Genomic DNA, 27,338 nt, shown 5'->3' with positions numbered 1-27,338 from the left:
GTCTGTGTCTCTATTCCTGTCTTGCCCCTAGGTTCTTCATGACCATTTTTTCCCCTTAGATTCCATATATATGTGTTAGTATACAGTATTTGTTTTTCTCTTTCTGACTTACTTCACTCTGTATGACAGAATCTAGGTCAGTCCACCTCACTACAAATAACTCAATTTTGTTTCTTTTTATGGCTGAGTAATATTCCATTGTATATATGTGCCACATCTTCTTTATCCATTCATCTGTCGATGGACACTTAGGTTGCTTCTATGTCCTGGCTATTGTAAATAGAACTGCAGTGAACATTTTGTTACATGACTCTTTTGGAATTATGGTTTTCTCAGGGTATATGCCCAGTAGTGAGATCGCTGGGTCATATGGTAGTTCTATTTTTAGTTTTTTAAGTAACCTCCATACTGTTCTCCATATTGGCTGTACCAATTTACATTCCCACCAACAGTACAAGAGTGTTCCCTTTTCTCCACACCCTCTCCAGCATTTATTGTTTCTAGATTTTTTGATGATAGCCATTCTGACTGGCGTTAGATGATATCTCATTGTAGTTTTGATTTGCATTTCTCTAATGATTAATGATGTTGAGCATTCTTTCATGTGTTTGTTGGCAATCTGTATATCTTCTTTGGAGAAATGTCTGTTTAGGTCTTCTGTCCATTTCTGGATTGGGTTGTTTGATTTTTGATATTGAGGTGTATGAGCTGGAGATTAATCCTTTTTCAGTTGCTTCATTTGCAAAAATTTTCTCACATTCTGAGGGTTGTCTTTTGGTCTTGTTTATGGTTTCCTTTGCTGTGCAAAAGCTTTTAAGTTTCATTAGGTCCCATTTGTTTATTTTTTTTTATTTCCATTTCGCTAGGAGATGGGTCAAAAGCATCTTGATGTGATTTATATCATAGATTGTTCTGCCTATGTTTTCCTCTAAGAGTTTTATAGCATCTGGCCTTATATTTAGGTCTTTAATCCATTTTGAGTTTATTTTTGTGTATAGTGTTAGGGAGTATTCTAATTTCATTCTTTTACATGTAGCTGTCCAGTTTTCCCAGCACCACTTACTGAAGAGACTGTATTTTCTCCACTGTATATTCTTGCCTCCTTTATCAAAGATATGGTGACCATATGTGTGTGGAGTTTTCTCTGGGCTTTCTATCCTGTTCCACTGAACTATATTTCTCTATTTGTGCCAGTACCATACTGTTTTGATTACTGTAGCTTTGTAGTATAGTCTGAAGTCCAGGAGCCTGATTCCTCCAGTTCCATTTTTCTTTCCCAAGATTGCTTTGGGTATTCGGGGTCTTTTGTGTTTCCATATAAACTGTGAAATTCTTTGTTGTAGTTCAGTGAAAAATGCCACTAGTAGTTTGATATGGATTGCATGGAATCTGTAGATTGCTTTGGGTAGTAGAGTCATTTTCACAATGTTGGTTCTTCCAATCCAGGAACATGGTATATCTCTCCATCTATTTGTATCACCTTTAATTTCTTTCATCAGTGTCTTATAATTTTCTGCATACAGGTCTTTTGTCTCTTTAGGTAGGTTTATTCCTAGATATTTTATTCTTTTTGTTGCAGTGGTAAATGGGAGTGTTTTCTTAATTTCACTTTCAGATTTTTCATCATTAGTGTATAGGAATGGAAGAGATTTCTGTGCATTAATTTTGTATCCTACTACTTTACCAAATTCATTGATTAGCTCTAGTAGGTTTCTGGTAGCCTTTAGGATTCTCTATATATAGTATCATGTCATCTGCAAACAGTGACAGTTTTACTTCTTCTTTTCCGATTTGGATTCTTTTATTTCTTTTTCTTCTCTGATTGCTGTGGCTAAAACTTCCAAAACTATGTTGAATAAGAGTGGTGAGAGTGGGCAACCGTGTCTTGTTCCTGATCTTAGTGGAAATGGTTTCAGTTTTTCACCATTGAGGACGCTGTTGGCTGTGGGTTTGTCATATATGGCCTTTATTATGTTGAGGAAAGTTACCTCTATGCCTACTTTCTACAGGGTTTTTATCATAAATGAGTGTTGAATTTTGTCAAAAGCTTTCTCTGCCTCTGTTGGATGATCATATGGTTTTTCTCCTTCAATTTGTTAATATGGTTTATCACATTGATTGATTTGCATATATTGAAGAATCCTTGCATTCCTGGGATAAACCCCACTTGATCATGGTGTATGTTCCTTTTAATGTGCTGTTTGATTCTATTTGCCAGTATGTTGTTGAGGATTTTTGCATGTATGTTCATCAGTGATATTGGCCTGTAGTTTTCCTTTTTTGTGACATCTTTGTCTGGTTTTGGTATCAGGGTGATGGTGGCCTCGTACAATGAATTTGGGAGTGTTCCTCCCTCTGCTGTATTTTGGAAGCGTTTGAGAAGGGTAGGTTTTAGCTCTTCTCTAAATATTTGATAGAATTCACTTGAGAAGCCATCTGGTCCTGGACTTTTGTTTCTTGGAAGATTTTTAATCACACTTTCAGTTTCAGTGCTTGTGATTGGTCTGTTCGTATTTTCTATTTCTTCCTGGTTCAGTCTCAGAAGGTTCTGCATTTCTAAGAATTTGTCCATTTCTTCCAGGTAGTCCATTTTATTGGCCTATAGTTGCTTGAAGTAATCTCTCATGATCCTTTGTATTTCTGCAGTGTCAGTTGTTACTTCTCCTTTTTCATTTCTAATTCTGTTGATTTGAGTCTTCTCCCATTTTTTCCTTGGTAATCTGGCTAATGGTTTATCTATTTTGTTTATCTTCTCAAAGAACCAGCTTTTAGTTTTATTGATCTTTGCTGTCATTTCCTTCATTTCTTTTTCATTTATTTGTGATCGGATCTTTATGATTTCTTTCCTTCTGCTATGTTTGGGGTTTTTTGTTCTTTTTTCTCTAATTGCTTTAGGTGTAAGGTAACATTATTTATTTGAGCTGTTTCTTCTTTCTTGAGGTAGGAATATATTGCTATAAACTTACTTCTTAGAACTACTTCTGCTGCATCCCATAGGTTTTGGGTCATCGTGTTTTCATTGTCGCTTGTTTCTAGGTAGTTTTTGACTTCCTCTTTGATTTCTTCAGTGATCTATTGGTTATTTAGTAGTGTATTGTTTAGTCTCCATGTATTTGTATTTTTTACAGAATTTTTTCCTGTAATTGATATGTACTCTTATAGTGTTGTGGTTGGAAAAGATATTTGCTATGATTTCAATTTTCTTAAATTTACCAAGGCTTGATTTGTGACACAAGATATGATGTATCCTGGAGAATGTTCCATGAGCACTTGAGAAGAATGTGAATTCTGTTGTTTTTGGATGGAATGTCCTATGAATATCATTTAAGGCCATCTTGTTTAATGTATCATTTAAAGCTTGTGTTTCCTTATTTATTTTCATTTTGGATGATCTGTCCATTGGTGAAATGGGGTGTCGAATTCACCTACTAAGATCGTGTTACTGTCAGTTTCCCCTTTTATAGCTTTTCATAGTTGCCTTATGTATTGAGGTGCTCCTATGTTGGGTGCATAAATATTTACAATTGTTATATCTTCTTCTTGGATTGATCCCTTGATCATTATGTAGTGTCCTTCTTTGTTTCTTGTAATAGTCTTTGTTTTAAAGTCTTTTATGTCTGATATGGGAATTGCTACTCCAGCTTTCTGTTGATGTCCACTTGCATGGAATATCATTTTCCATCCCCCGACTTTCAGTCTGTATGTGTCCCTATGTCTGACGTGGGTCTCTTGTAGACAGCATGTATACGGGTCTTGTTTTTGTATCCATTCAGCTAGTCTGTGTCTTTTGGTTGGAGCATTTAATCCATTTATATTTAAGGTAATTATTGATATGTATGTTCCTAATACCATTTTCTTAATTGTTTTGGGTTGGTTATTGTAGGTCTTTTCCTTCTCTTGTGTTTCCTGCCTAGAGAAGTTCCTTTAGCATTTGTTGTAAAGCTGGTTTGGTGGTTCAGAATTCTCTTGGCTTTTGCTTATCTGTAAAGATTTTAATTTCTCAATCAAATCTGAATGAGATCCTTGCTGGGTAGAGTAATCTTGGTTGTAGCTTTTTTCTCCTTCATCACTTTAAATATGTCCTGCCACTCCCTTCTGGCTTGGATAGTTTGTGCTGAAAGATCAGCTGTTAACCTTATGGGTATTCCTTTGTGTGTTACTTGTTGCTTTTCCCTTGCTGCTTTTATGGTGTTAGGGTCTAATTTCATTCTTTTACATGTAACTGTCCAACTTTCCTAGCACCACTTATTGAAGAGACTGTATTTCTCGATTGTGTATCCATGCCTCCTTTGTCATAGATTAGTTGACCACAGGTGCATGGGTTTATCTATGGGCATTCTATCTTGTTCCTTTTATCTATGTTTCTGTTTTTGTGCCAGTACCATATTGTCTTCATTACTTGTAGCTTTGTAGTATAGTCTGAAGTCAGGGACTCTGATTCTTCCAGCTCTGTTTTTTTCCCCACAAGACTGCTTTGGCTATTCGGGGTCTTTTCCGTCTGCATACAAATTTTAAGATTTTTTGTTCTGGTTAAGAAAAATGCCATTGGTAATTTGATAGGGATTGCATTGAACCTGTAGATTGCTATGGGTAGTAAAGTCACTTTCACAGGATTGATTCTTCCAATCCAAGAACGTGGTATATCTCTCTATCTGTTGGTATCATCTTTAATTTCTTTCATCAGTGTCTTATACTTTTCTGCATACAGGTCTTTTGTCTCCCTAGGTAGGTTTATTCCTAGGTATTTTATTCTTTTTGCAGCAGTGGTAAATGGGAGTGTTTTCTTACTTTCAATTCCAGACTTTTCATCATTAGTGGATAGGAATGCAAGAGATTTCTGTGTATTAATTTTGTATCCTGCAACTTTACCAGATTTATTGATTAGCTCTAGTAGTTTTCTGGTGGCATCTTTAGGATTCTCTATGTATACTATCATGTCATCGGCAAACAGTGACAGTTTTACTTCTTCTTTTCCAATTTGGATTCCTTTTATTTCTTTTTCTTCTCTAATTGCCGTGGCTAGGACTTCGAAAACTATGTTGAATAATAGTGGTGAGAGTGGACATGCTTGTCTTGTTCCTGATCTTAGAGGATACGCTTTCAGTTTTTCACCATTGAGAATGATATTCGCTGTAGGTTTGTCGTATATGGCCTTTGTTATGTTGAGGTAGGTTCCCTCTATGTCCAGTTTCTGGAGAGTTTTTATCATAAATGGGTGTTGAATTTTGTCAAAAGCTTTTTCTGCATCTATTGAGATGACTATATGGTTTTTCCTTCTTCAATTTGTTAATATGTTGTATATCAGTGATTGATTTGCATATATTGAAGGACCCTTGCTCCCTGGGATAAATCCCAGTTGATTATGGTGTATGATCCTTTTAACATTTTGTTTGATTCTGTTTGCTAGTATTTCATTAAGGATTTTTGCATCTATATTCATCAGTGATATTGGTCTGTAATTTTCTTTTTTTTGTAGTATCTTTGTTTGGTTTTGGTATCACGGTGATGGTTGCCTCATAGAATGAGTTTTGGAGTGTTCCTTCCTCCATAATTTTTTGGAAGTGTTTGAGAAGGATGTGTGTTATGTCATTTCTAAAAGTTTGATAGAATTCACCTGTGAAGCCATCTGGTCCTGGAGTTTTGTTTTTTGGAAGATTTTTAATCACAGTTTCAATTTCATTACTTGTGATTGGTCTGTTCATATTTTCTGTTTTTTCCTGGTTCAGTCTTGGAAGGTTATACCTTTCTAAGAATTTGTCCATTTCTTCCAGGTTGTCCATTTTATTTGCAAAGGGTTGCTTTTAGTAGTGTCAGGATGCTTTGTATTTCTGTGGTGTCTGTTGTAACTTGTCCTTTTACTTTTCTAATTTTATTGATTTGTGTCCTCTCCCTCATTCTCTTGATACATCTGGCTAATGGTTTATCAATTTTGTTTATCTTCTCAAGGAACCAGCTTTTAGTTTTATTGATTCTTGCTATTGTTTTCTTTGTTTCTATTTCATTTATTTCTGCGCTGATCTTTATGATTTCTTTCCCTCTGCTAACTTTGGGTTTTGTTTGTTCTTCTTTGTCTAGTTCCTTTAGGTGTAAGGTTAGATTGTTTATTTGAGATTTTTCTTATTTTTTGAGGTAGGCTTGTATAGATATAAACTTCATTCTTAGAACTGCTTTTGCTACATCCCATAGGTTTTGAATCATCGTGTTTTCATTGTCATATGTCTCTAGGTATTTTTAATTGCTCCTTTGATGTCTTCAGTGATCTCTTGTTTATTTAGTAATGTATTGTTTAGCCTCCATGTGTTTGTGTTTTTTACGTTTTTTCCCCTGTAATTCATTTCTAATCTCATAGCATTGTGGTCAGAAAAGATGCTTGCTATGCTTTCAGTTTTATTAAATTTACTGTGGCTTGATTTGTAACCCAAGTTGTGATCTGTCCTGGAGAATGTTTCGTGTGCACTTGAGAAGAAATTGTAATCTGCTGCTTCTGGATGGAATGTTCTATAACTGTCAATTAAATCTATCTTGTCTATTGTGTCATTTAAAGGTTTTGTTTCCTTATTTATTTTCATTTTGGTTGATCTGTCCATTGGTGTAAGTGAGGTGTTAAAGTCCCCCACTATTATTGTGTTACTGTCGATTTCCTCTTTTATAGCTGTTAGCAGTTGCCTTATGTATTGTTGTGCTCCTATGTTGGGAGCATATATATTTATAATTATCATCTCTTCTTGTTGGATTGATACCTTGATTATTATGTAGTGTCCTTCCTTGTCTGTTGTAACATCCTTTATTTTAAAGTCTATTTTATCTGATATGAGTATTGCTACTCCAGCTTTCCTTTGATTTCCATTGCATGGAATAACTTTTTTCCATCCCCTCACTTTCAGTCTGTATGTGTCCCTAGGTCTGAAGTGGTTCTCTTGTAGGCAGCATATATACGGGTCTTGTTTTTGTATCAATTCAGCCAGTCTGTGTCTTTTGGTTGGAGCATTTAATCCATTTACATTTAAGGTACTTATCGATATGTATGTTCCTGTTACCATTTTCTTAATTGTTTTGGGTTTTTTATTGTAGGTCTTTTCCTTCTCTTGTGTTTCTTGCTTAGAGAAGTTCCTTTAGCATTTGTTGTAAAGCTGGTTTGGTGGTGCTGAACTCTCTCAGCTTTTGCTTCTCTGTAAAGGTTTTAATTTCTCCATCAAATCTGAATGAGATCCTTGCTGGGTAGAGTAATCTTGTTTGCAGGTTTTTCTCCTTCATCACTTTAAATATGTCCTGCCAGTCCCTTCTGTCTTGCAGAGTTTCTGCTGAAAGATCAGCTGTGAACCTTTTGGGGATTCCCTTGTATGTTATTTGTTGTTTTTCCCTTGCTGCTTTTAATATGTTTTCTTTGGATTTAATTTTTGATAGTTTGATTAATATGTGTCTTGGCATGCTTCTCCTTGGATTTATCCTGTATGGGACTCTCTGTGTTTCCTGGACTTGATTAACTCTTCCCTTTCCCATATTAGGGAAGTTTTCAACTATAATCTCTTCAAATATTTCCTCAGTCCCTTTCTTTTTCTCTTCTTCTTCTGGGACCCCTATAATTCGAATGTTGGTACATTTAGTGGTGTTCCAGAGGTCTCTGAGACTGTCCTCAATTGTTTTCATTGTTTATTCTGCTCTGCTGTAGTTATTTCCCCTATTTTTTCTTCCAGGTCAGTTATCTGTTCTTCTGCCTCAGTTATTATGCTATTGATTCCTTCTAGAGAAATTTTAATTTCATTTATTGTGTAGTTCATCACTGTTTGTTTGCTCTTTACTTCTGGGTCCTTGTTACATATTTCTTTTATTTTCTCCTTTCTATTTCCAAGATTTTGGACCATCTTTACTATCATTACTCTGAATTCTTTTTCAGGTAGACTGTCTATTTCCTCTTCATTTGTTAAGTCTGGTGGGTTTTTGCCTTGCTCTTTCATCTGCTGTGTGTTTCTCTGTCTTCTCATTTTGCTTAAGTTACTTTGTTTGGAGTCTCCTTTTCACAGGCTGCAGGTTCGTATTTCCTGTTGTTTTTGGTGTCTGTCCCCAGTGGCTAAGGTTGGTTCAGTAGGTTGTGTAGGCTTCCTGGTCTAGGGGACTAGTGCCTGTGTTCTGGTGGATGAGGCTGGATCTTTTCTTTCTGGTGAATAGGCCTACATCTGGTGGTGTGTTTTGGGGTGTCTATGTCCTTATTATGATCTTAGGCTGCCTCTGTGCTAATAGATGGGGTTGTGTTCCTGTCTTCCTAGTTTTTTGGCATAGGGTGTCCAGCACTGTAGCTTGCTAGTCATTGAGTGGAGCTGGGTCTTGGCATTGAGATGGAGATCTCTGGAGATTTTTGCCGTTTGATATTACGTGGAGCTGGGAGGTCTCTTGTGTACCAGTGTCCTGAAGTTGGCTCTCCCACCTCAGAGGCACAGCACTGACTCCTGGCTGGAGCACCAAGAGCCTTTCATCCACACGGCTCAGAAGAAAAGGGAGAAAAAGCAGAAAGAAGAAAAGAAAGAGGATAAGGTAAAATAAAGTAAAGTAAAATAAAATAAAGTTATTAAAATAAAAAATAATTATTAAGGAAACAATTTTTTAAAGTAAAAAAAAAAATGGACGGACAGACACCCAGGACAATATCACATACAGAAGCATACAGATACACGCTCACAAAAAGTGAAAAAGGGAAAAAAATATATACATCATTGATCCCAACGTCCACCTCCTCGATTTGGGATGATTCGTTGTGTATTCAGGTATTCCACAGATGCAGGGTACATCACGTTGATTGTGCAGATTTAATCTGCTGCTCCTGAAGCTGCTGGGAGAAATTTCTCTTTCTCTTCTTTGTTCGCACAGCTCCCAGGGTTCAGCTTTGTATTTGGACCTGCTTCTGCCTATAGGTCACCTGAAGGCCTCTGTTCTTCGCTGAGACAGGATGGGGTTAAAGGAGCAGCTGATTCGGGGTCTCTGGCTCACTGAGGCATGGGAGAGGGAGGGGAACGGAGTGCTGGTCGAGCCTGTGGCGGCAGAGGCCAGCATGACGTTGCACCAACCTAAGGCGTGCCGTGTGTTCTCCTGGGATAGTTGTCCCTGCATCACGGGACCCTGGCTGTGGCAGGCTGCACAGGCTCCCAGGACGGGAGGTGAGGATAGTGACCTGTGCTTTCATGCAGGCTTCTTGGTGGCTGCAGCAGCAGCCTTAGCGTCCCATATCTGTCTCTGGGGTCCACGCTGTTAGCTGCGGCTCGCGCACATCTCTGGAGCTCCTTTAAACAGCACTCTTAATCCCCTCTCCTCGTGCACCAGGAAACAAAGAGTCAAGAAAAAGTCTCTTCCCTCTTTGGCAGCTCCAGACTTTTTCCTGGACTCCCTCCCGGCTAGCTGTGGCGCACTAGCCCCTTCAGGCTCTGTTCATGCAGCCAACCTGAGTCCTCTCCCTGGGTCCTGAGCTCTGAAGCCCAAGCCTCAGCTCCCAGCCCTCACCCGCTGGGGCGGGTGAGCAGGCAAGCCTCTCGGGCTGGTGAGTGCTGGTCAGCACCGATCCTCTGTGCGGGATCTCTCCACTTTGCCCTTCGCACCCCTGTTTCTGCGCTGTCCTCTGTGGCTCCAAAGCTTCCTCCCTCTGCTCCCCGCAGTCTCCGCCCACGAAGGGGCTTCCTAGTGTGTGGAAACCTTTCCTCCTTCACAGCTCCCTCCCATTGGTGCAGGTCCTATCTTTATTCTTTTGTCTGTTGTTTCTTTTTTTTTTTTTTTTTTGCCCTACCCAGTTACATGGGGAGTTTCTTGCCTTTGGGGAGGTCTGAGGTCTTCTGCCAGAGTTCAGTAGGTGTTCTGTAGGAGTTGTTCCACATGTAGATGTATTTTTGATGTATTTGTGGGAAGGAAGGTGATCTCCGCATCTCACTCTTCTGCCATCTTGAAGCTCCTCCTCCGATACCGTATCTTTTTCATCCGTTCATCTCTTGATGGGCACTTAGGCGGTTTCCATATCTTGGCTATTATAAATAATGCCGCAGTGAACATAGGGGTGCATGTATCTTTTCAAATTAGTGTTTTCATATTCTTTGGATAAATACCTGGAAGTGGGATAGCTGGATCATATGGTAGTTCTATTCTTGATGTATTTTTACATTTTATTTATGTATTTTTTTTCAGCTTTGTTGCTGCACACGGACTTTCTCTAGTTGCATCAAGTGGGGGCTACTCTTCTTTGTGATCCATAGGCTTCTCATTCCTGTAGCTTCTCTTGTTGCGGAACATGGGCTCTAGGCATGAGGTCTTCAGTAGTTGTGGCTCACAGGCTCTAGAGTGCAGGCTCAGTAGTTGTGGCACATGAGCTTAGTTGCTCCATGACATGTGGGATCTTCCTGTACCAGGGATCAAACCTGTGTCCCCTCCATTAGCAGGCAGATTCCTCACCACTGCACCACCAGGGAAGTCCATAATTTTTATTTTTGAGGACTCTCCATATTTCTTCCATAGTCGCTGCACCAATTTACATTCCCACAAACAACATATGAAGGTTCCCCTTTCTACACTTGTTGTTTCTACACTTGTTATTTCTTGCCTTTTTGATAATAGGCAATCTAAGGGGCGTAAGTCGGTATATTATTGTGGTTTAGATTTACATTTCCATACTAATCAGTGACATTTAACATCTTTTCATGTGCCTGTTGGCCATCTGTATATCTTTGGGAAAATTTCTATTTAGCTGCTCTTCCCAGTTTTTTTTTTTTTTTTTTTTTTTTTTTTTTTTTGGTACGTGGGCCTCTCACTGTTGTGGCCTCTCCTGTTGTGGAGCACAGGCTTCGGATGCGCAGGCTCAGCGGCCATGGCTCATATGCCTAGCCACTCCGCGGCATGTGGGATCTTCCCAGACGGGGGCACAAACCCATGTCCCCTGCATCGGCAGGTGGACTCTCAACCACTGTGCCACCAGGGAAGCCCTGCTCTTCCCATTTTTTAATCAGGTTGCTTGTTTTGTTGTTGATGAGTTTGTATGAATTCTTTATGTATTTTGGATATTGACTGCTTATCAGATATATGATTTTCAAATACCTTTTTCCATTCAGTAGGTTGCCTTTTTGTTCTATTGATGGTTTCTTTTGCTATGCAGAAGCTTTTTATTTTGATGTAGTCCCATTTGTTTATTTTTGGTTTTGTTTCCTTTGTCTGAGGAGACATATCTAGAAAGACATTGCTAAGACTGATATCAAAGACCATACTGCCTATGTTTTCTTCTAGGAGTTTTATGGTTTCAAATCTTGTGTTGAAGTCCTTAAACCATTTTCAGTTATTTTTTCTGTATGGTGTGATATTGGTCTAGTTTCACGTTTTTGCATGTCACTCTTCATTTTTTCCAACACCATTTATTGAAGAGACTATTCTTTCTCCACTGTGTGTTCTTGCTCCTTTGTTGTAAATTAATTGTCCATATATGCATGGGTTTATTTCTAGGCTCTCAATTCTGCTCCTTGCTCTGTGTGTGTTTTTCTGCCAATACCATTCAGTTTTGATTACTGTGGCTTTGTAGTATATTTTGAAATCAGGGAGTGATGTACCTCCAGCTTTGTTCTTTTTTTCAGGATTGCTTTGTCTGTTTGGGATCTTCTATGTTTCCATAAAAATTTCAAATTTTAGGATTATTTGATGTATTTCTGTGAAAAATGTTGTTAGAATTTTGATAGGGATTGCATTCAGTTTTTATGTTGCTTTGGGTAATAGAGACATTTTAACGATACTAATTCTTCGAATCCAAGAGCAGAGAATATCTTCTCATTTATTTGTTTCTTCAATTCCTTTCATCATTGGTTTATAGATTTCAGTGTACAGTTCTTTTTTACTTCCTTGGTTAAATTTATTCCTAGGTATTTTATTATTTTTGTCACAATTACAAATGGTATTGTTTACTTAATCTCTCTTTCTACTAGCTCATTATTGGTGTATAGAAATACAACAGATTTTTGTATATTGATTTCATATCCTGCAAATTTAATGTCTTTGTTTCTTATTTCTAATAGTTTTTTTTGGTGGAGACTTCAGGATTTTCTATATATAAAATCATGTCATCTACAAATAGTAACAGTTTTACTTCTTTCTTTCCAATTTGGATGTCTTTTATTTCCTTTTCTTGCCTAATTGCTCTGACTAGGACTTCCAATACTATGTTGAATAAAAGTGGCTAGGGTGGGCATTCTTGTCTTGTTCCTGATTTTAGAGGAATAGCTTTCAGTTTTTCACCATTGAGTATGATGTTAGCTCTGGGTTTTTCATATATGGCCTTTATTATGTTGAGGTACATTCTTTTTATAACTACTTTATTGAGAGTTTTATCATAAATGTGTGTTGAATCTTGTCAAATGATTTTTCTGCAATTACTCAGATAATCATATGATTTTTATACTTTATTTTGTTAATGTGATATATCACATGGCTTGATTTGCAGGTGTTGAACCATCCTTGTATAACTGGAATAAATCCCACCAGATCATGGTGCATGATGCTTTTAATGCATTGTATTTGGTTTGCTATTATTTTATTGAGGATTTTTGCATCTATGTGCATCAGAGATATTGGCTTGTAATTTTCTTTTTGTGTGTGTTGGCTTTGTCTGGTTTTGGTATCATGGTAATGTAGGCCTCATAAAATGAGTTAGGAAGTGTTCCCTTCTCTTCAGTTTTTTGGAGTAGTTTGGGAAGGATAGGTATTAAATCTTCCTTGAATGTTTGGTAGAATTCATCTGTGAAACCATGTGGTCCTGGACTTTTGTTTTTTGGTAGCTTTTTGATTACTGTTTTAATCTCTTTACTAGTGATCAGTCTATTCAAACTATTTCTTCATGGTTCTGTCATAGAAGGTTGTATGATTCTAAGAATTTGTCCATTTCTTCTAGGTTGTCCAATTTTTTGGAATATAGCTGTTCATAGTATTCTCTTATAATCCTTTGTATTTCTGTGGTATCTTTTGTTACTCTTCTCTTTTGTTTCTGATTTTTTAATCAGGATTTTCTCTCTTTCCTTCTTTGTGAGTCTAGCTAATGGTTTGTCAGGTTTTTTTTATTCTTCAAAAGAACCCACTGTTAATTTCATTGACCTTTTCTCTAGTCCTTTTAGTCTCTATTTCATTTATATCTGCTCTGATCTTTGTTATTTACTTTCTTTTACTGATCTTGGGCTTTGTTCTTCTTTTTCTAGTTCCTTTAGGTATAAAGTTATTTATTTGAGATTTTTCTTGTTTCTTGAGGTAGACCTGTATTACTATAAACTTCCCTATTTGTGCCACTTTGCTGGATCACATAGATTTTGATATGTCATATTTTCATTTGTCTTCAGGTAGTTTTTGATTTCTCCTTTGATTTCTTCATTGACCCAATATTGTTCAGTAACATGTTGTTCAGTCTCCACATATTTGTTATTTTTCCAGCTTTATTCTTGTGGTTGATTTGTTTCATACCATTGTCAGAAAAGATGCTTGATATGATTTCAGTCTTCTTAAATTTATTGAGCCTTGTTTTGTGTTACAACATATGGTCTATCTCTCAGAAAGTTCCATGTGCAGAAAAAGTTGTATTCTGCTGCATTTGGATGGAATGTTCTGTACAAATCTATCAAATCCATCTGGTCTGATATTTCATTTAAGGCCAGTGTTTTCTTCATTTAAGGCCATCTGTCTGGATGATCTGTCCATTGATGTAAGTGGGGTATTGGTGTTAAATTTCCCTGCTATTATCACATTGCTGTCAATTTGTTTTCTTCTGTTAATAATTGCTTTATATATTTTGGTGCTCCCATATTAATCACTGTTATATCATTTTTATCTCTTACTACCCTTTTTCGGCTTGAAGTCCATTTTGAGTGATATGAGTATGGCTACACCCACTTTCTTTTCACTGACATTTGCTTAGACAGTCACCTTCTGTCTGTTTACTTTTAGCCTATAGAGCTGAGGTGAATCTCATGGAGGCAGCACAGAGTTGAGTATTGTTTTATAACCTCTCCAGCTATTCTGTGTCTTTTGATTGGTGAATTCAGTTCATTTACATTTTGGGTGGTTATTAATGGATGAGTACTTAGTACTGCCATTTTATCTTCTGATTTCTGCTTGCTCTATATTATCATTGTTTCCTTTTTCTAACATCTTTATTGGAGTATAATTGCTTTACAATGTTGTGTTAATTTCTGCTGTACAAGATTTGATAGTGTATATATGTCAGTGCTACTTGCTCACTTCGTTCCAGCTTACCCATCACCCTCCCCATGTCCTCAAGTCCATTCTCTACGTCTGCGTCTTTATTCCTGTCCTGCCCCTAGGTTCATCAGAACCATTTTTTTAAGATCCCATATATATGTGTTAGCGTATGGTATTTGTTTTTCTCTTTCTGACTTCACTCTGTATGACAGACTAGGTCCATCCAGCTCACTAAAAATAACTCAGTTTCATTTCTTTTTATGGCTGAGTAATATTCCATTGTATATATATGCCACATCTACTCTATCCGTTAATCTGTTGATGGACACTTAGGTTGCTTCCATGTCCTGACTATTGTAAATAGTGCTGCAGTAAACATTGTGGTACGTCTCTTTTTGAATTATGGTTTTCTCCGTATATGCCCAGTAGTGGTATTGCTGGGTCATATGGTAGTTCTATTTTTAGCTTTTTAAGGAATGTCCATACTGTTCACCATAGTGGCTGTGTTAATTTACATTCCCACCACAAGTGCAAGAGGATTCCCTTTTCTCCACACCCTCGCCAGCATTTACTGTTTGTAGATTTTTTGATGTTGGCCATTCTGATGCATATGACATGATACCTCATTGTGGTTTTGATTTGCATTTCTCTAATGATTAGTGATTTAGAGCATCCTTCCATGTGTTTTTTGAAAATCTGTATATCTTTTTTGCAGAAATGTCTATTTAGGTCTTCTGCCCATTTTTGCATTCGGTTGTGTGTTTTTTCGATGTTGAGCTGCATGCACTACTTCTGTATTTTGGAGGTTAAACCTTTGTCAGCTGCTTTGTTTGCAAATATTTTCTCCCATTCGGAGTATTGTCTTTTCATCTTCTTTATGGTTTCATTTGATGTGCAAAAGCTTTTAAGTTTCATTAGGTCTCATTTGTTTATTTTTGTTTTTACTTCCACTTCTCTAGGAGGTGGGTCAAAAAGGATCATGCTGTGTTTTATGCCATAGAGTATTCTGCCTATGTTTTCCTCTAAGAGTTTTATAGTGTCTGGCCTTACATTTAGGTCTTTAATCCATTTTGAGTCTACTTTTGTGTTTGGTGTTAGGGAGTGTTCTAATTTCATTCTTTTACATGTAGCTGTCCAGTTTTCCCAGCACCACGTATTGAAGTGACTGTGTTTTCTCCACTGTATATTCGTGACTCCCTTATCAAAGATAAGGTGATCATATGTGTGTGGGTTTATCTCTGGGCTTTCTGTCCTGTTCCATTGATCAGTATTTCTGTTTTTGTGCCAGTACCATACTGTCTTGATTACTGTAGCTTGGTAGTATAGTCTGAAGCTAGGGAGCCTGATTCCTCCAGCTCTGGTTTTCTTTCTCAAGAGTACTTTGGCTCTTCAGGGTCTTTTGTGTTTCCATACAAATTGTGAATTTTTTTGTTCTAACTCTGTGAAAGATGCCATTGGTAGTTTGATAGAGATTGCATTGAATTGTAGATTGCTTTGGGTAGTAAACTCATTTTCACAGTGTTGATTCTTCCAATCCAAGAACATGGTATATCTCTCCATCTCTTTGTATCATCTTTAATTTCTTTCATCAGTGTCTTATAGTTTTTTGCATACAGGTCTTTTGTCTCCTTAGATAGGTTTATTCCTAGGTATTTTATTCTTATTGTTGCAGTGGTAAATGGGAGTATTTTTGTAATTTCTCTTTAAGATTTTTCGTTCTTAGTGTATAGGAATGCCAGAGATTTCAGTGCATTAACTTTGCATCCTGCAACTTGGCCAAATTCATTGATGAGGTCCAGCAGTTTTCTGGTAGCATCTTTAGGATTCTCTATGTATAGTATCATGCCATCTGCAAACAGTGGAAGTTTTATTTATTCTTTTCTGATTTGGATTCCTTTTATTTCCTTTTCTTCTCTGATTGCCGTGGCTAAAACTTCCAAAACAATGTTGAATAGTAGTGGTGCAGGTGGGCAGCCTTGTCTTGCTGCTGACCTTAGAGGAAATGGTTTCAGTTGTTCACCATTGAGAACGATGTTGGCTGTGGGTTTGTCATATATGGCCTTTATTATGTTGAGGTAAGTTCCCTCTATGCCTGCTTTCTGGAGAGCTTTTATAATATATGGGTGTTGAATTTTGTTGAAAGCTTTTTCTGCATCTTTTGAGATTATCATATGGTTTTTCTCCTTCAATTTGGTAATATGGTGTATCACGTTGATTGATTTGCGTATATTGAAGAATCCTTGCATTCCTGGGATAAACCCCACTTGATTATGGTGTATGGTCCTTTTAATGTGCTGTTGGATTCTGTTTGCTAGTATTTTGTTGGGAATTTTTGCATTTATGTTCATCGGTGATATTGGCCTGTAGTTTTCATTTTTTGTGACATCTTTGTCTGGTTTTGGTATCAGGGTGATGGTGGCCTCGTAGAATGAGTTTGGGAGTATTCCTCCCTCTGCTATATTTTGGAAGCATTTGAGAAGGTTAGGTGTTAGGTCTTCTCTAAATGTTTGGTAGAATTCACCTGTGAAGCCATCTGGTCCTGGACTTTTGTTTGTTGGAAGATTTTTAATCACAGTTTCAATTTCAGTGCTTGTGATTAGTCTGTTTATATTTTCTATTTCTTCCTGGTTCCATCTTGAAAGGTTGTGCATTTCTAAGAATTTGTCCATTTCTTCCAGGTTCTCCATTTTATTGGCATATAGTTGCTTGTAGTAATCAATCATGATCCTTTGTCTTTCTGCAGTGTCAGATGTTACTTCTTTTTCATTTCTAATCTTGTTGATTTGTGTCTTCTCCCTTTTTTCCGTGATGAGTCTGGCTAACGGTTTATCAATTTTGTTTATCTTCTCAACGAACCAGGCTTTAGTTTTATTGATCTTTGCTATCGTTTCCTTCATTTCTTTTTCATTTATTTCTGAGCTGATCTTTATGATTTCTTTCCTTCTGCTCACTTTGGGGTTTTTGTGTTCTTCTTTCTCTAATTGCTTTAGGTGTAACATTAGGTTCTCTATTTGAGATGTTTCTTGTTTCTTGAGGTAGGGTTGTATTGCTATAATCTTCCCTCTTAAAACTGCTTTTGCTGCATCCCATAGGTTTTGAGTCATTATGTTTTCATTGTCATTTGTTTCTAGGTATTTTTTGATTTCCTCTTTGATTTTTTTCAGTGATTTCTTGGTTATGAAGTAGTGTATTGTTTAGCCTCCATGTGTTTGTATTTTTTAGTTTCTTTTTTTTACTGTAATTGATACCTAGTCTCATAGCATTGTGGTTGGAAAAGATACTTGACACGGTTTCAATTTTTTTATATTTACCAATGCTTGATTTTTCCGAAGATATGAATCTATCCTGGAGAATGTTCCATGAGCACTTGAGAACAAAATATTCTGTTGTTTTTCGATGGAGTGTCCTATAAATATCAATTAAGTCCATCTTATCTAATGTGTCATTTAAGGCTTGTGTTTCCTAATTTATTTTCATTTTGGATGATCTGTTCATTGGTGAAAGTGTGGTGTTAAAGTCCCCTACTATTGTTGTGTTACTGTCAATTTCCCCTTCTATGCCTGTTAGTATTTGCCTTTTGTATTGAGGTGCTCTTATGTTGGGTACATAAATATTTACAGTTGTTTTCTCTTCTTCTTGGATTGATCCCTTGATCATCATGTAGTGTCCTTCTTTGTCTCTTGTCTGTATTTTAAAGTCTATTTTGTCTGACATGAGAATTCTTCCTCCAGCTTTCTTTTGATTTCCATTTGCGTGGAATATCTTTTTCCACCCCTTCAGTTTCAGTCTTTATGTGTCCCTTGGTCTGAAGTGGGTCTCTTGTAGGTAGCGTATATATGGGTCTTGTTTTTGAATCCCTTCAGCCAGTCTCTGTGTTTTGGTTGGAGCATTGAATCCATTTACATTTAAGGTAGCTATTGATATGTATGTTCCTATTACCATTTTCTTAATTGTTTTGGGTTTGTTATTGTAGGGCTTTTCCTTCTCTTGTCTTTCCTGCCTAGAGAAGTTCCTTTAGCATGTGTTGTAAAGCTGTTTCGGTGGTGTTGAATTCCCTTAGCTTTTGCTTATCAGTAAAGATTTTAATTTCTCCATTGAATCTGAATGAGTTCCTTACTGTGTAGAGTAATCTTGGTTGTAGGTTTTTCCCTTTCATCACTTTAAATATGTCCTACCACTCCCTTCTGGCTTGCAGAGTTTCTGCTGAAAGATCAGCTGTTAACCTTATGGGTATTCCGTTGTATTATTATTTGTGGCTTTACCCTTGCTGCTTTTAGCATTTTTTCTTTGTATTTAATTTTTGATAGTTTGATTAATATGTTTCTTTGCATGTTTCTCCTTGGATTTATCCTGTATGGGATTCTCTGTGCTTCCTGTACTTGATTGACTATTTCTTTTCCCATGTTAGAGAAGTTTTCAACTATAATCCCTTCAAATATTTTCTTAGACCCTTACTTTTTCTCTTCTTCTGGGACTCCTATAATTCGAATGTTCATGTGTTTAATGTTGTCTCAGAGGTCTGTGAGCCTGTCCTCAATTCTTTTCATTTTTTTTTCTTTATTCTGCTCTGTGGCAGTTATTTCCACTATTTTATCTTCCAGGTCACTTATCCATTCTTCTGCCTCAGTTATTCTGCTGTTTATTCCTTCTAAAGAATTTTTAATTTCATTCATTGTGTTGTTGTTCATCATTGTTTGTTTGCTCTTTAATTCTTCTAGGTCCTTGTGAAAGGTTTTTTGTATTTTCTCCCTTCTGTTTCCAAGGTTTTGGATCATCTTTACTCTCATTACTTTGAATTGTTTTTCATGTAGACTGCTTATTTCCTCTTCATTTGTTTGGTCTGGTTTGTTTTTACATTGCTCCTTCATCTCATGCATTTTTCTCTGTCTTTTCATTTTTTTTTTAACTTACTGTGTTTGGGGTCTCCTTTTTGCAGGTTGCCTGTTCATAGTTCCCGTTCTTTTTGGTGTCTGCCCCCAGTGGGTGAGGTTGGTTCAGTGGCTTCTGTAGGCTTCCTGGTGGAGGGGACTGGTACCTGTGTTCTCGTGGGTGGGACTGGATCTTGTCTTTCTGCTGGGCAGGGCCATGCTCAGTGGTGTGGTTTGGGTTGTCTGTGAACTTTGTATGATTTTAGGCAGCCTCTCTGCTAATGGCTGTGTTTGTTTTCCTGACTTGCTTGTTGTTTAGCATAGGGTGTCCAGCACTGTATTTTGCTGGTTGTTCAGTGGAGCTGGGTCTTTGCGTTGAGATGGAGATCTCTGTGAGAGCTTTCACCGTTTGATATTAAATTGGGCTGGGAGGTCTCTGGTGGTCCAATGTCCTAGACTTGGCTCTCCCACCTCTGAGTCTCAGGCCTAACACCCAGGTGGAACACCAAGACCCTGTCAGCCACATGGTCATTTCTGTGCTGCTTCCCTGCCAGGAGTGTCCCAATGTGGTGACCAACTCAGTCTCCAACTTCCCTTTCATAAGGACGGGCTCATTGTTTCTTTTTCCTTGCGTTTTTGTCTTCTATTTTTGTTTGGTGGTTTTCTATGGTATTTTTCTCAGTTTCCTCATTTTGTTTTGTGTCTCCGTTCTAGATTTATGTTTTGTACTTAACATGAAGTTTGTATCAAATGTCACATAGATAAATAGTTTTTTCTGCTGATAGCATCTTATCTTCATTTAACTGTATGGTTTTCCTCTTCCCCTTTTGTGTTTTTGTTGTCTCAAACGTTCCCTTTTTACATTGTAAGTTTGTTACCAAATTGAAATAGCTATAGTTATTTTTTTCTGCATTTTCTCCCTTTTTTAATCTTTATACTGTAATAAAGTATTTAAGAACCTTTTCTGATAAATAGTTGCAATTTTCTGATTCTTTCTGTCTATCACCTTTCTCCAAGTTTTGTGTACTTTTGTCTTTGTTTCTGGTGTACGACCTCTGTTCAACATCTCTTGTAAGGCAGGTCTAGTGTTGATGAACTCCCTCAGTTTTTGTTTGTCTGTGAAAGTCTTTACTTCTCCTTCATATCTGAATGATAACTTTGGTGGATACAGTATTCTTGGGTGACAACTTTTATCTTTTAGTATTTTGATAATGTCATTCCATTCCCACCTGACCTATAGAGTTTCTGCTTAGAAATCTGCTGATAGCCTAATTTAGGTTCCTTTGTAGTTTACCATTTTTTTCTCCCTGGCTGCCTACAAAATTGTTTGTCATAGACTTTTGGCAGTTTTAATATGTGTCTTGGAGAAGGTCTTTTTGCGTTGAGGTAATTACGTGTTCTTTTAGCTTCATGGAGTTGCCTATCCAGTTCCTTCCACAGTTTAGGAAATTCTCAGCTATTATTTGTTTAAATAAACTCTCTGCTCCCTTCTCCCTCTTTTCTCTTTCGGTGATGTCCATTATCCTAATGTTGCCCTACTTAAGAGTCAGATAGTTCTTGTAGAATTTCCTCATTTTTTTGCATCTTATTTTTCTTTCCTCTTCTACTTGTATCTTTTCTAGATTTCTGTCTTCACACTCACTGATTCTTCCATATGGTCTGCCTTATTTCCAGTGCTTTTTAATGCATTCTTTATCTCATTTATTGAGTTTTTCAGCTCCAGAATTTTAGTTCTTTTTTTTAGTTTCAACCTTTTTGGTAAAGCATTCCTGTTTATTAATTTTATTCTTGAGCTAATTGATGTGCCTTTCTGAGTTTTCATGTAGCTTGTTGAATTTCTTCATGACAGCTATTTTAAATTCTCTATCAGATCACATTATTATGTGACTTTAACTTTGGTTTCTGGAGAATTGTCATTTTCTTTTTGTGGTGCGGTGTTACTGTGCTTCTTCATGGTACTTCCTTCTGCCAGAGCATGTGGAGTGAGACAAGTTAGAAATTAGGGGTCTTTTCTTTTTCCATAGGTGGTACTATAGCACAAGTTTTTGGTTTCTCTTACCTGAGCTGCCTCTGTCAGAGGTGTGCCCCCTGTCCCAACTCTCATTATCACTTCTGGTGTTTTCTTGGTCATTGGCACCTTGCTTCTGCCTTTGTCACTGGCAGAAGCTGCCTGGTTCACCTGGATGGTGGGTTCTTCCCTTGCTTCCAGGATCCTCTGAGTCACAGGCTCACAGGCTCAGGCACCGCAGGGGGAAGGGGTGGGGGAAGCCAGGGTCATACCAGTGCCTCTTCCCTATCTGGTTTTCTAAGGTTCTTAGGCTCTGCCACTGCTGGTGGGAGAGCATAGGAACGGGAGACTTGGGCACCTCAGTGGCTGGAGGGACAGGGCCGCAGGCCCCATTCCCACGGATGTACAGTTAGATGTGGCCATGAGTGCCACTGCAGCCAGGAGGCTGGTGTTGTGTGTGCTGTCTGCTCTGCTGCTGCCAGGTTCTCTGGGGCTACAGGCTTAGCTGCCATGGCCAGAGGGCCAGGATTATAGGCACTACCTCTACTGTTCCTTCAGTTCTGCCTCCTCTGTCTGTTCCAGTCCATCCATCTTTAGATGTACAGGTGTGTGGAATTCTCTAGCATCCTGGTGTGTTGGACAAAAGTACCTTTGTTGAGTTGTGAATGTTCTACTGGTTGTAGATTGAAGGGGAGAGACAGAGGTAGCTTTTCATTCCACCATGTTGTTGATGCCACCCCTTGATTTTTTTGTTTAGGACAGAACACTACTGTATTCATCTATCCAGCTGGCAATTGAGAATTTCTTGGGAAGCAGCACACAGCCTAAGGAGCAAAGAGCAACATTCTGCTAAAATGTTAACTTGGAGCCATTTTCATATAGTTTAGAGTGTTTGACTAGTTTTTTATTCAGTAAATATTCATTGAGCAACTACTCTGTGGCAAGCTCTGTGCTAAAAGCTGGGAAACAATGTCAAACTGTAACAGACATGGTCCTTACCTTCATGGAGCTTGCCATCTAGGGGATTGAATGCCATTAATTAAAAACTCACACAAATATGTATAATATCACACTTGTGGTGAGTGTTAAAAATAAAACCAATGTGTTAGTATAATTGCCTATGGTGACTAGATTTGCCCAAGTCAGTGAGGTCAGGGATAGTTTCTGTGAGGAAGTATGAATTGAACTGAAATCCAGTGGAACAAGTAGGAGTTAATTATGTATAAAAGTAAGGGGATAGCATGTGAGACAGAGTGAAAAGCATGTGTAAAGGCCCCTCGGTGGATAGACCATGGGCCACTAGAACTGAGGGAAGGTCAAAGTATATTTGGAACACAAGGAGAGGAGCAAAAGGTGGCACTAGATGTGCTTAAGAAGTAAGAAGGTGAGGCCATCCTAATTTGCTATCATTTTCCCTTTAATTTGAAGCTTTAGGATTATCTTTCACACTGATTAAGCCAACAAAAATAGATCGTAAATAGGAGTGATTAAGTGATGACTTGCTTATTACCTAGATTTTTTTTCCTACTAGACAGGACACCTTCATGGAAAATTATTTCACCAGCCAACGAGACAACATCTTCCGTAATGTGGAGGTTCTGATTTATGTCTTTGATGTGGAAAGCCGCGAACTGGAAAAGGACATGCACTATTACCAGTCATGCCTGGAGGCCATTCTACAGAATTCTCCAGATGCCAAAATCTTTTGCTTGGTGCATAAAATGGATCTGGTACAGGAGGATCAACGAGACCTGGTAAGAAATAGAATGGGTGGTGCACCAAATAATTGACATACTTTGTAGACTTCTGTAGAGATATAGGTAAATTTGTACCATTCTTTTTTAGGAAAAAAAAATCTCAGCATAAGCTTTCAAAATAAAGTTGACATTTGTTTTTAAAAACACTTATAAACAGGGCTTCCCTGGTGGCGCAGTGGTTAAGAGTCCGCCTGCCGATGCAGGGGACGCGGGTTCATGCCCCGGTCCGGGAGGATCCCACATGCCGTGGAGCGGCTGGGCCTGTGAGCCATGGCCGCTGAGCCTGCGCGTCCGGAGCCTGTGCTCTGCAACGGGAGAGGCCACAGCAGTGAGAGGCCCGCGTACCGCAAAAAAAACAAAAACAAAAACAAACAAAAAAACACTTATAAACAAATGTTCCATGGTAAGGGAAATATAATGTTCATTTAGCAAATAATTTTCAAATTTAGGAAAGGATCCTGACTGTGTTATCACTAAGCAGCTTTATGTACTTTTAAAATATATTTGATACCACTGTTTTACTGTCCTTCAGAGCAGGCAGTTATTTTCAAGGCTAGAAGACCCACCAGGGGTGAGATAAAGAAAGGTCATAGCTGTCACTAGGTTGACCTAGAAAACTGGTATGCACCAATTCAAATGCCAACTATACTGTTAGGCACAATGCCAAGGCCCTCATAATTGCACTGATATGGTATATTTATCTTCTTTTCTAGCATGGGAGTTAGTACACATAAATTTAAACAAGAAAAGACACAGTAGAAAGGGCAAACCCCTAGCTAGCTATGATACCCCAGGACTGGCAAGTCACAAATAGAGTCTAGCTTTAGTTTGCTCCATATAAAATAAGAGGATTGGATTTTAAAGTCTAAGCTGAAAGAGAAGATCCTCTATTTCCAAGGGTAAAGTTGAGGAAAGCAGTTTTAGAATATACTGGTGATGTAGAAGAATACAGTTCCTCTTTGGGTTGGAACCTAGGAGTCTAAGGATCCCCTGTAACTTAAGAATTTTTTGGTAATAACTGTGGGCAGGAATACTTTTTTTTCCCGTAATTAGTTACAGGATTGCCTTCAGTGTTCCAGTATTTGAGTATGTTTTGGTGTTTCTAGGTTAGCTTACAGGCTTTCAGAAACCACTTGACAGGGTTCCGTATTTGACTCTGAAAAGGACTTTTGAGTATTCTTTTTAATTCCTTCTCCCTCTCACTAAATATCAATTCTGTTTTAATTCAGCAGAAAATTCTTTATGTAGCTTGATCTTGAGCTTGTGAGGGGTTTGTTATTATTACTGTTTTTTGTTTTGTTTCCCTGGCCCAATTTGCAACAGAAAAACTTAGAGCATTCCAATAAATGACCTCCTTATGGATTTTTAAATTACTTGTCATTTTTAGTGATCGACATATTGTTTTCTAAATGCTTATGTAAATATCCTCAAAGATACATTAATGTTCTTTGTGGGATTTTAAGCTTAATTAAGAAAAGTATACTCTATTTCATTAAACTTTCAGACTTGGAGGTTTTGGAATAAAATGGCTAGGGTGCTTCCCTGAATATCAGTTTCAAGCAAGATAGGTGTTTCCCTCTATGTGTGTGTATTAGTCAGGGTTCCTCAGAGAAACAGAACCAATAAGAAGTGTGTGTTTGTGTGTGTGTGTGTGTGTGTGTGTGTGTGTGTGTGTGTGTGTGGAGAGAGAGAGAGAGAGTGAGAATAAGAGAGAGACTGATTAATTTTAAGGAATTGACTCATATGATTGTGGAGGCTGGCAAGTCTGAAATCTGCAGGGCAGACTGATAGGCTAGATACCCTTGTTGCAGCTTGAGTCAGAAGGCAGTCTGGAAGGCAGAATTCCCTCTTCCTGGGGAATGGCAGTCTTTTTCTCTTAAGGCCTTCAACTGGTTATATAAAGCTTACCCATATTATGGAGGGGGATCTGCTTTACTAAAAATCCACTGACTTAAATATTAATCTCATCTAAAAAATACCTTCATAGCAACATCTAAATTGGTGTTTAACCAAATGGGTATTGTGGCCTAACCTAGTTGTTGCATAAAATTATCCATCACAGTGTGAACAGTGCATTCACTATAAGCCCACCCAGTCCTGGAAAATATCTGTGTATGTGTTTATATTTGTATAAATAGATATTTTTCCATGTATATATGGGCATATATATAGATAGATACATAGCCAAGAAGAATAGATATTTGTGTGTAAGGGGTTGTTATATCTATGTAGCCAAATAAATACAGTCCATACAGAAATAATATATGTGTATGCATGTGTGTATGAGAGTAAGATATCTACAAAAAGTTGAAGTATTTTGATTTATAAAATCTTGATATTGGTATGCATATCTTAAAAATGACCCAGATTGGATTATTTGGAATGTTAGATATATTTTATTAAGATTCCTCTGTACGGTAAATTTTATTTTTCAGCATAGTATTCTCAGTGAGTACTCAAAACAAGCAGCACAGTCCTTAAGAATTCTAGTAGCCATTGTACTTTGTAGACCTGACTTGAAATCATTTCTGCCATCCTAGTCTGTAAAGTAACGTACACATTTAAAAATTCCCCTGAGGAAAAACGAAATGCCCCTGTTTAAAATATGCTAAAATATTACACCTCAGATCTTGCAGTGAGAGAGGAGAGCTGTTAGTTATATGCTGATCAGTATGTTGGTCTATTTACTTCAGATTTTTAAAGAGCGAGAAGAAGATCTGAGGCGTTTGTCTCGCCCATTGGAATGTTCTTGCTTTCGAACATCTATCTGGGATGAAACTCTCTATAAGGTGTGTATGTTTCCCTGAGTTCTCTCATTTAAAGAGCATGAAAAAAAAGCTAGAAGGGTATTATCAAAACTAAAAGATTTTAAACTCTTTCATAGCCATCTAGATGTGTTGAACCAAAAGAAGAAATAATCTACAATAAATTGTTTGAAAAATACCCAATTTAACCTTAAGAAATTTTGGTTTTGATCTTAGATTGTGTCGACATACCTACCAGATCACACTGAATTAACCCAGTTTGGTCCTGATTAATTTGATACAGATCTTCATGACAGTAGAGGTTTCACTGACCATCATCCATTTTGACCTGTTGTGGTCTCAGTGCTGACTGGAATTGTATCTAATATTCAGGTACCTCTACAGGATATAAGCTAGTCTGCCTAAGTTTGGATGGCAATAGAAGAATATTTAGGGGAGAGATTGGAGAAGGGAGCCTTAGAATGGGATATGTTATTTCTAGAGTATGATAGCTTCAACTTTCATGCCAAATTAGAGACTAGCATTCTTTCAACCAGAGAGATTGTTCCCATTGATGGAATGGATGCCACACTGCTTGTAGTAGTTGTAGAGGTTACAAACAATAGCTGTGTTATGGATGAAGCTGAAATTACCTTATTGGTACATAGGCTCCTTATCCTGCTTCCTCCCTTTCTCCCACTGATTTAGTGATTTGAAAGACTGGCTCCTTTTGGGTCCTCCTGTGGTCAGACTGCTTCTGGTATCCATTGACAAGTCTGGGAAGGAAAGCATCCTTCTCTGTGACTTGTAGCTACAGCCTCAGTATCAACTCCATCTGACAAGTATCAACAACCAAGAGCACAGAAACCTGATTTGCCAAGGAGAAAAACAATTGGACTTTAAACATAGCCACTGATTTATTTTTTTAACTAATTCATTTTTTCCCCAATATGTTGACCCAGCCTCGCTCTAATAACAGATCATTTTGAGATACCTATCTAGGAAATACTGTTCTAGATTAATTTGGGCCGAATTTCTCTCAAAGCCTTATTCCCATAGAACAGGTAACCGTGAATAAGGATGGACATGACGCACTGATAAGAACCAACTGCGGTGTGAAGGATGGCAATACATAACACGACCAAAGACAATTGGCTAATCACAACACTGCTGTGAGTGACAATGTCTCTGCTGTGGTTAGCTTTGGTGCCTTCTCCAAGGTAAATTCAGCAGTGACATTAACACCGACCTGGGAACTTGGAACCTGAACCCCCATGCCTAAGTAATAAAACTAATTGGAACAGAGACATGGCTCTACTCTCTCTTACATCAATATTGCATAGAGCTGACATAAATTTTTATATTAAGTTTTATTCTAAAAGCACTCATTGCAATTTGCTTGATGCTGTTGGACGCACAGATGGCTAAGACCAGGTTCCTGCCCTCTAGTAGGGGAGAGAAGAACATTGTACACCTTACCAGACAAATTGGAGCAAAATTGAAAGAAATATTATAATGAAAATTCAAATAAAAGAGCCTTAAGAGAATAGAGGGAGGGTGTGGTTAATTTCAACTCCTTATTTTAGTCATACTCCTCTGGATGAAGTCAGTTTTAGGCAAACACGCAGTGGACTGTTTTTAATTCAATTGGATCAATAATTTATAAAGCTGACAATAAGCCTTTTGGAATGATAATGCCACTAATTTCTCTTGTAATTTCTATTGTATGTTATCCCATTGAGGGGAGGGGCCATTTTTCTACGTGGCT

General features: G+C 37.8%; 1 protein-coding gene across 8 annotated transcripts in view; it reads left to right on the top strand.

Annotated features, from left to right (window-relative positions):
- RRAGB (Ras related GTP binding B) overlaps positions 1-27,338 on the top strand; it is a 51,018-nt gene that overhangs the window by 14,086 nt on the left and 9,594 nt on the right. For all 8 annotated transcript variants that reach the window (XR_010940102.1, XM_067724345.1, XM_067724344.1 and 5 more), the window contains 2 exons: positions 22,601-22,823; positions 25,520-25,615. Coding sequence is in view for 7 of the 8 variants with exons in the window: in XM_067724345.1 (XP_067580446.1) it covers positions 22,601-22,823; positions 25,520-25,615 (319 nt within the window). In the remaining variant the exon portion in view is untranslated. The remainder of the gene's footprint in view (positions 1-22,600; positions 22,824-25,519; positions 25,616-27,338) is intronic.

This window comes from Pseudorca crassidens, chromosome X, assembly GCF_039906515.1.
Source record: "Pseudorca crassidens isolate mPseCra1 chromosome X, mPseCra1.hap1, whole genome shotgun sequence".
In the NCBI taxonomy this organism is placed as follows: domain Eukaryota; kingdom Metazoa; phylum Chordata; class Mammalia; order Artiodactyla; family Delphinidae; genus Pseudorca; species Pseudorca crassidens.
The sequence above is the reverse complement of the archived record's forward strand: the minus strand, read 5'-3'. Positions and strand labels throughout refer to the sequence as shown.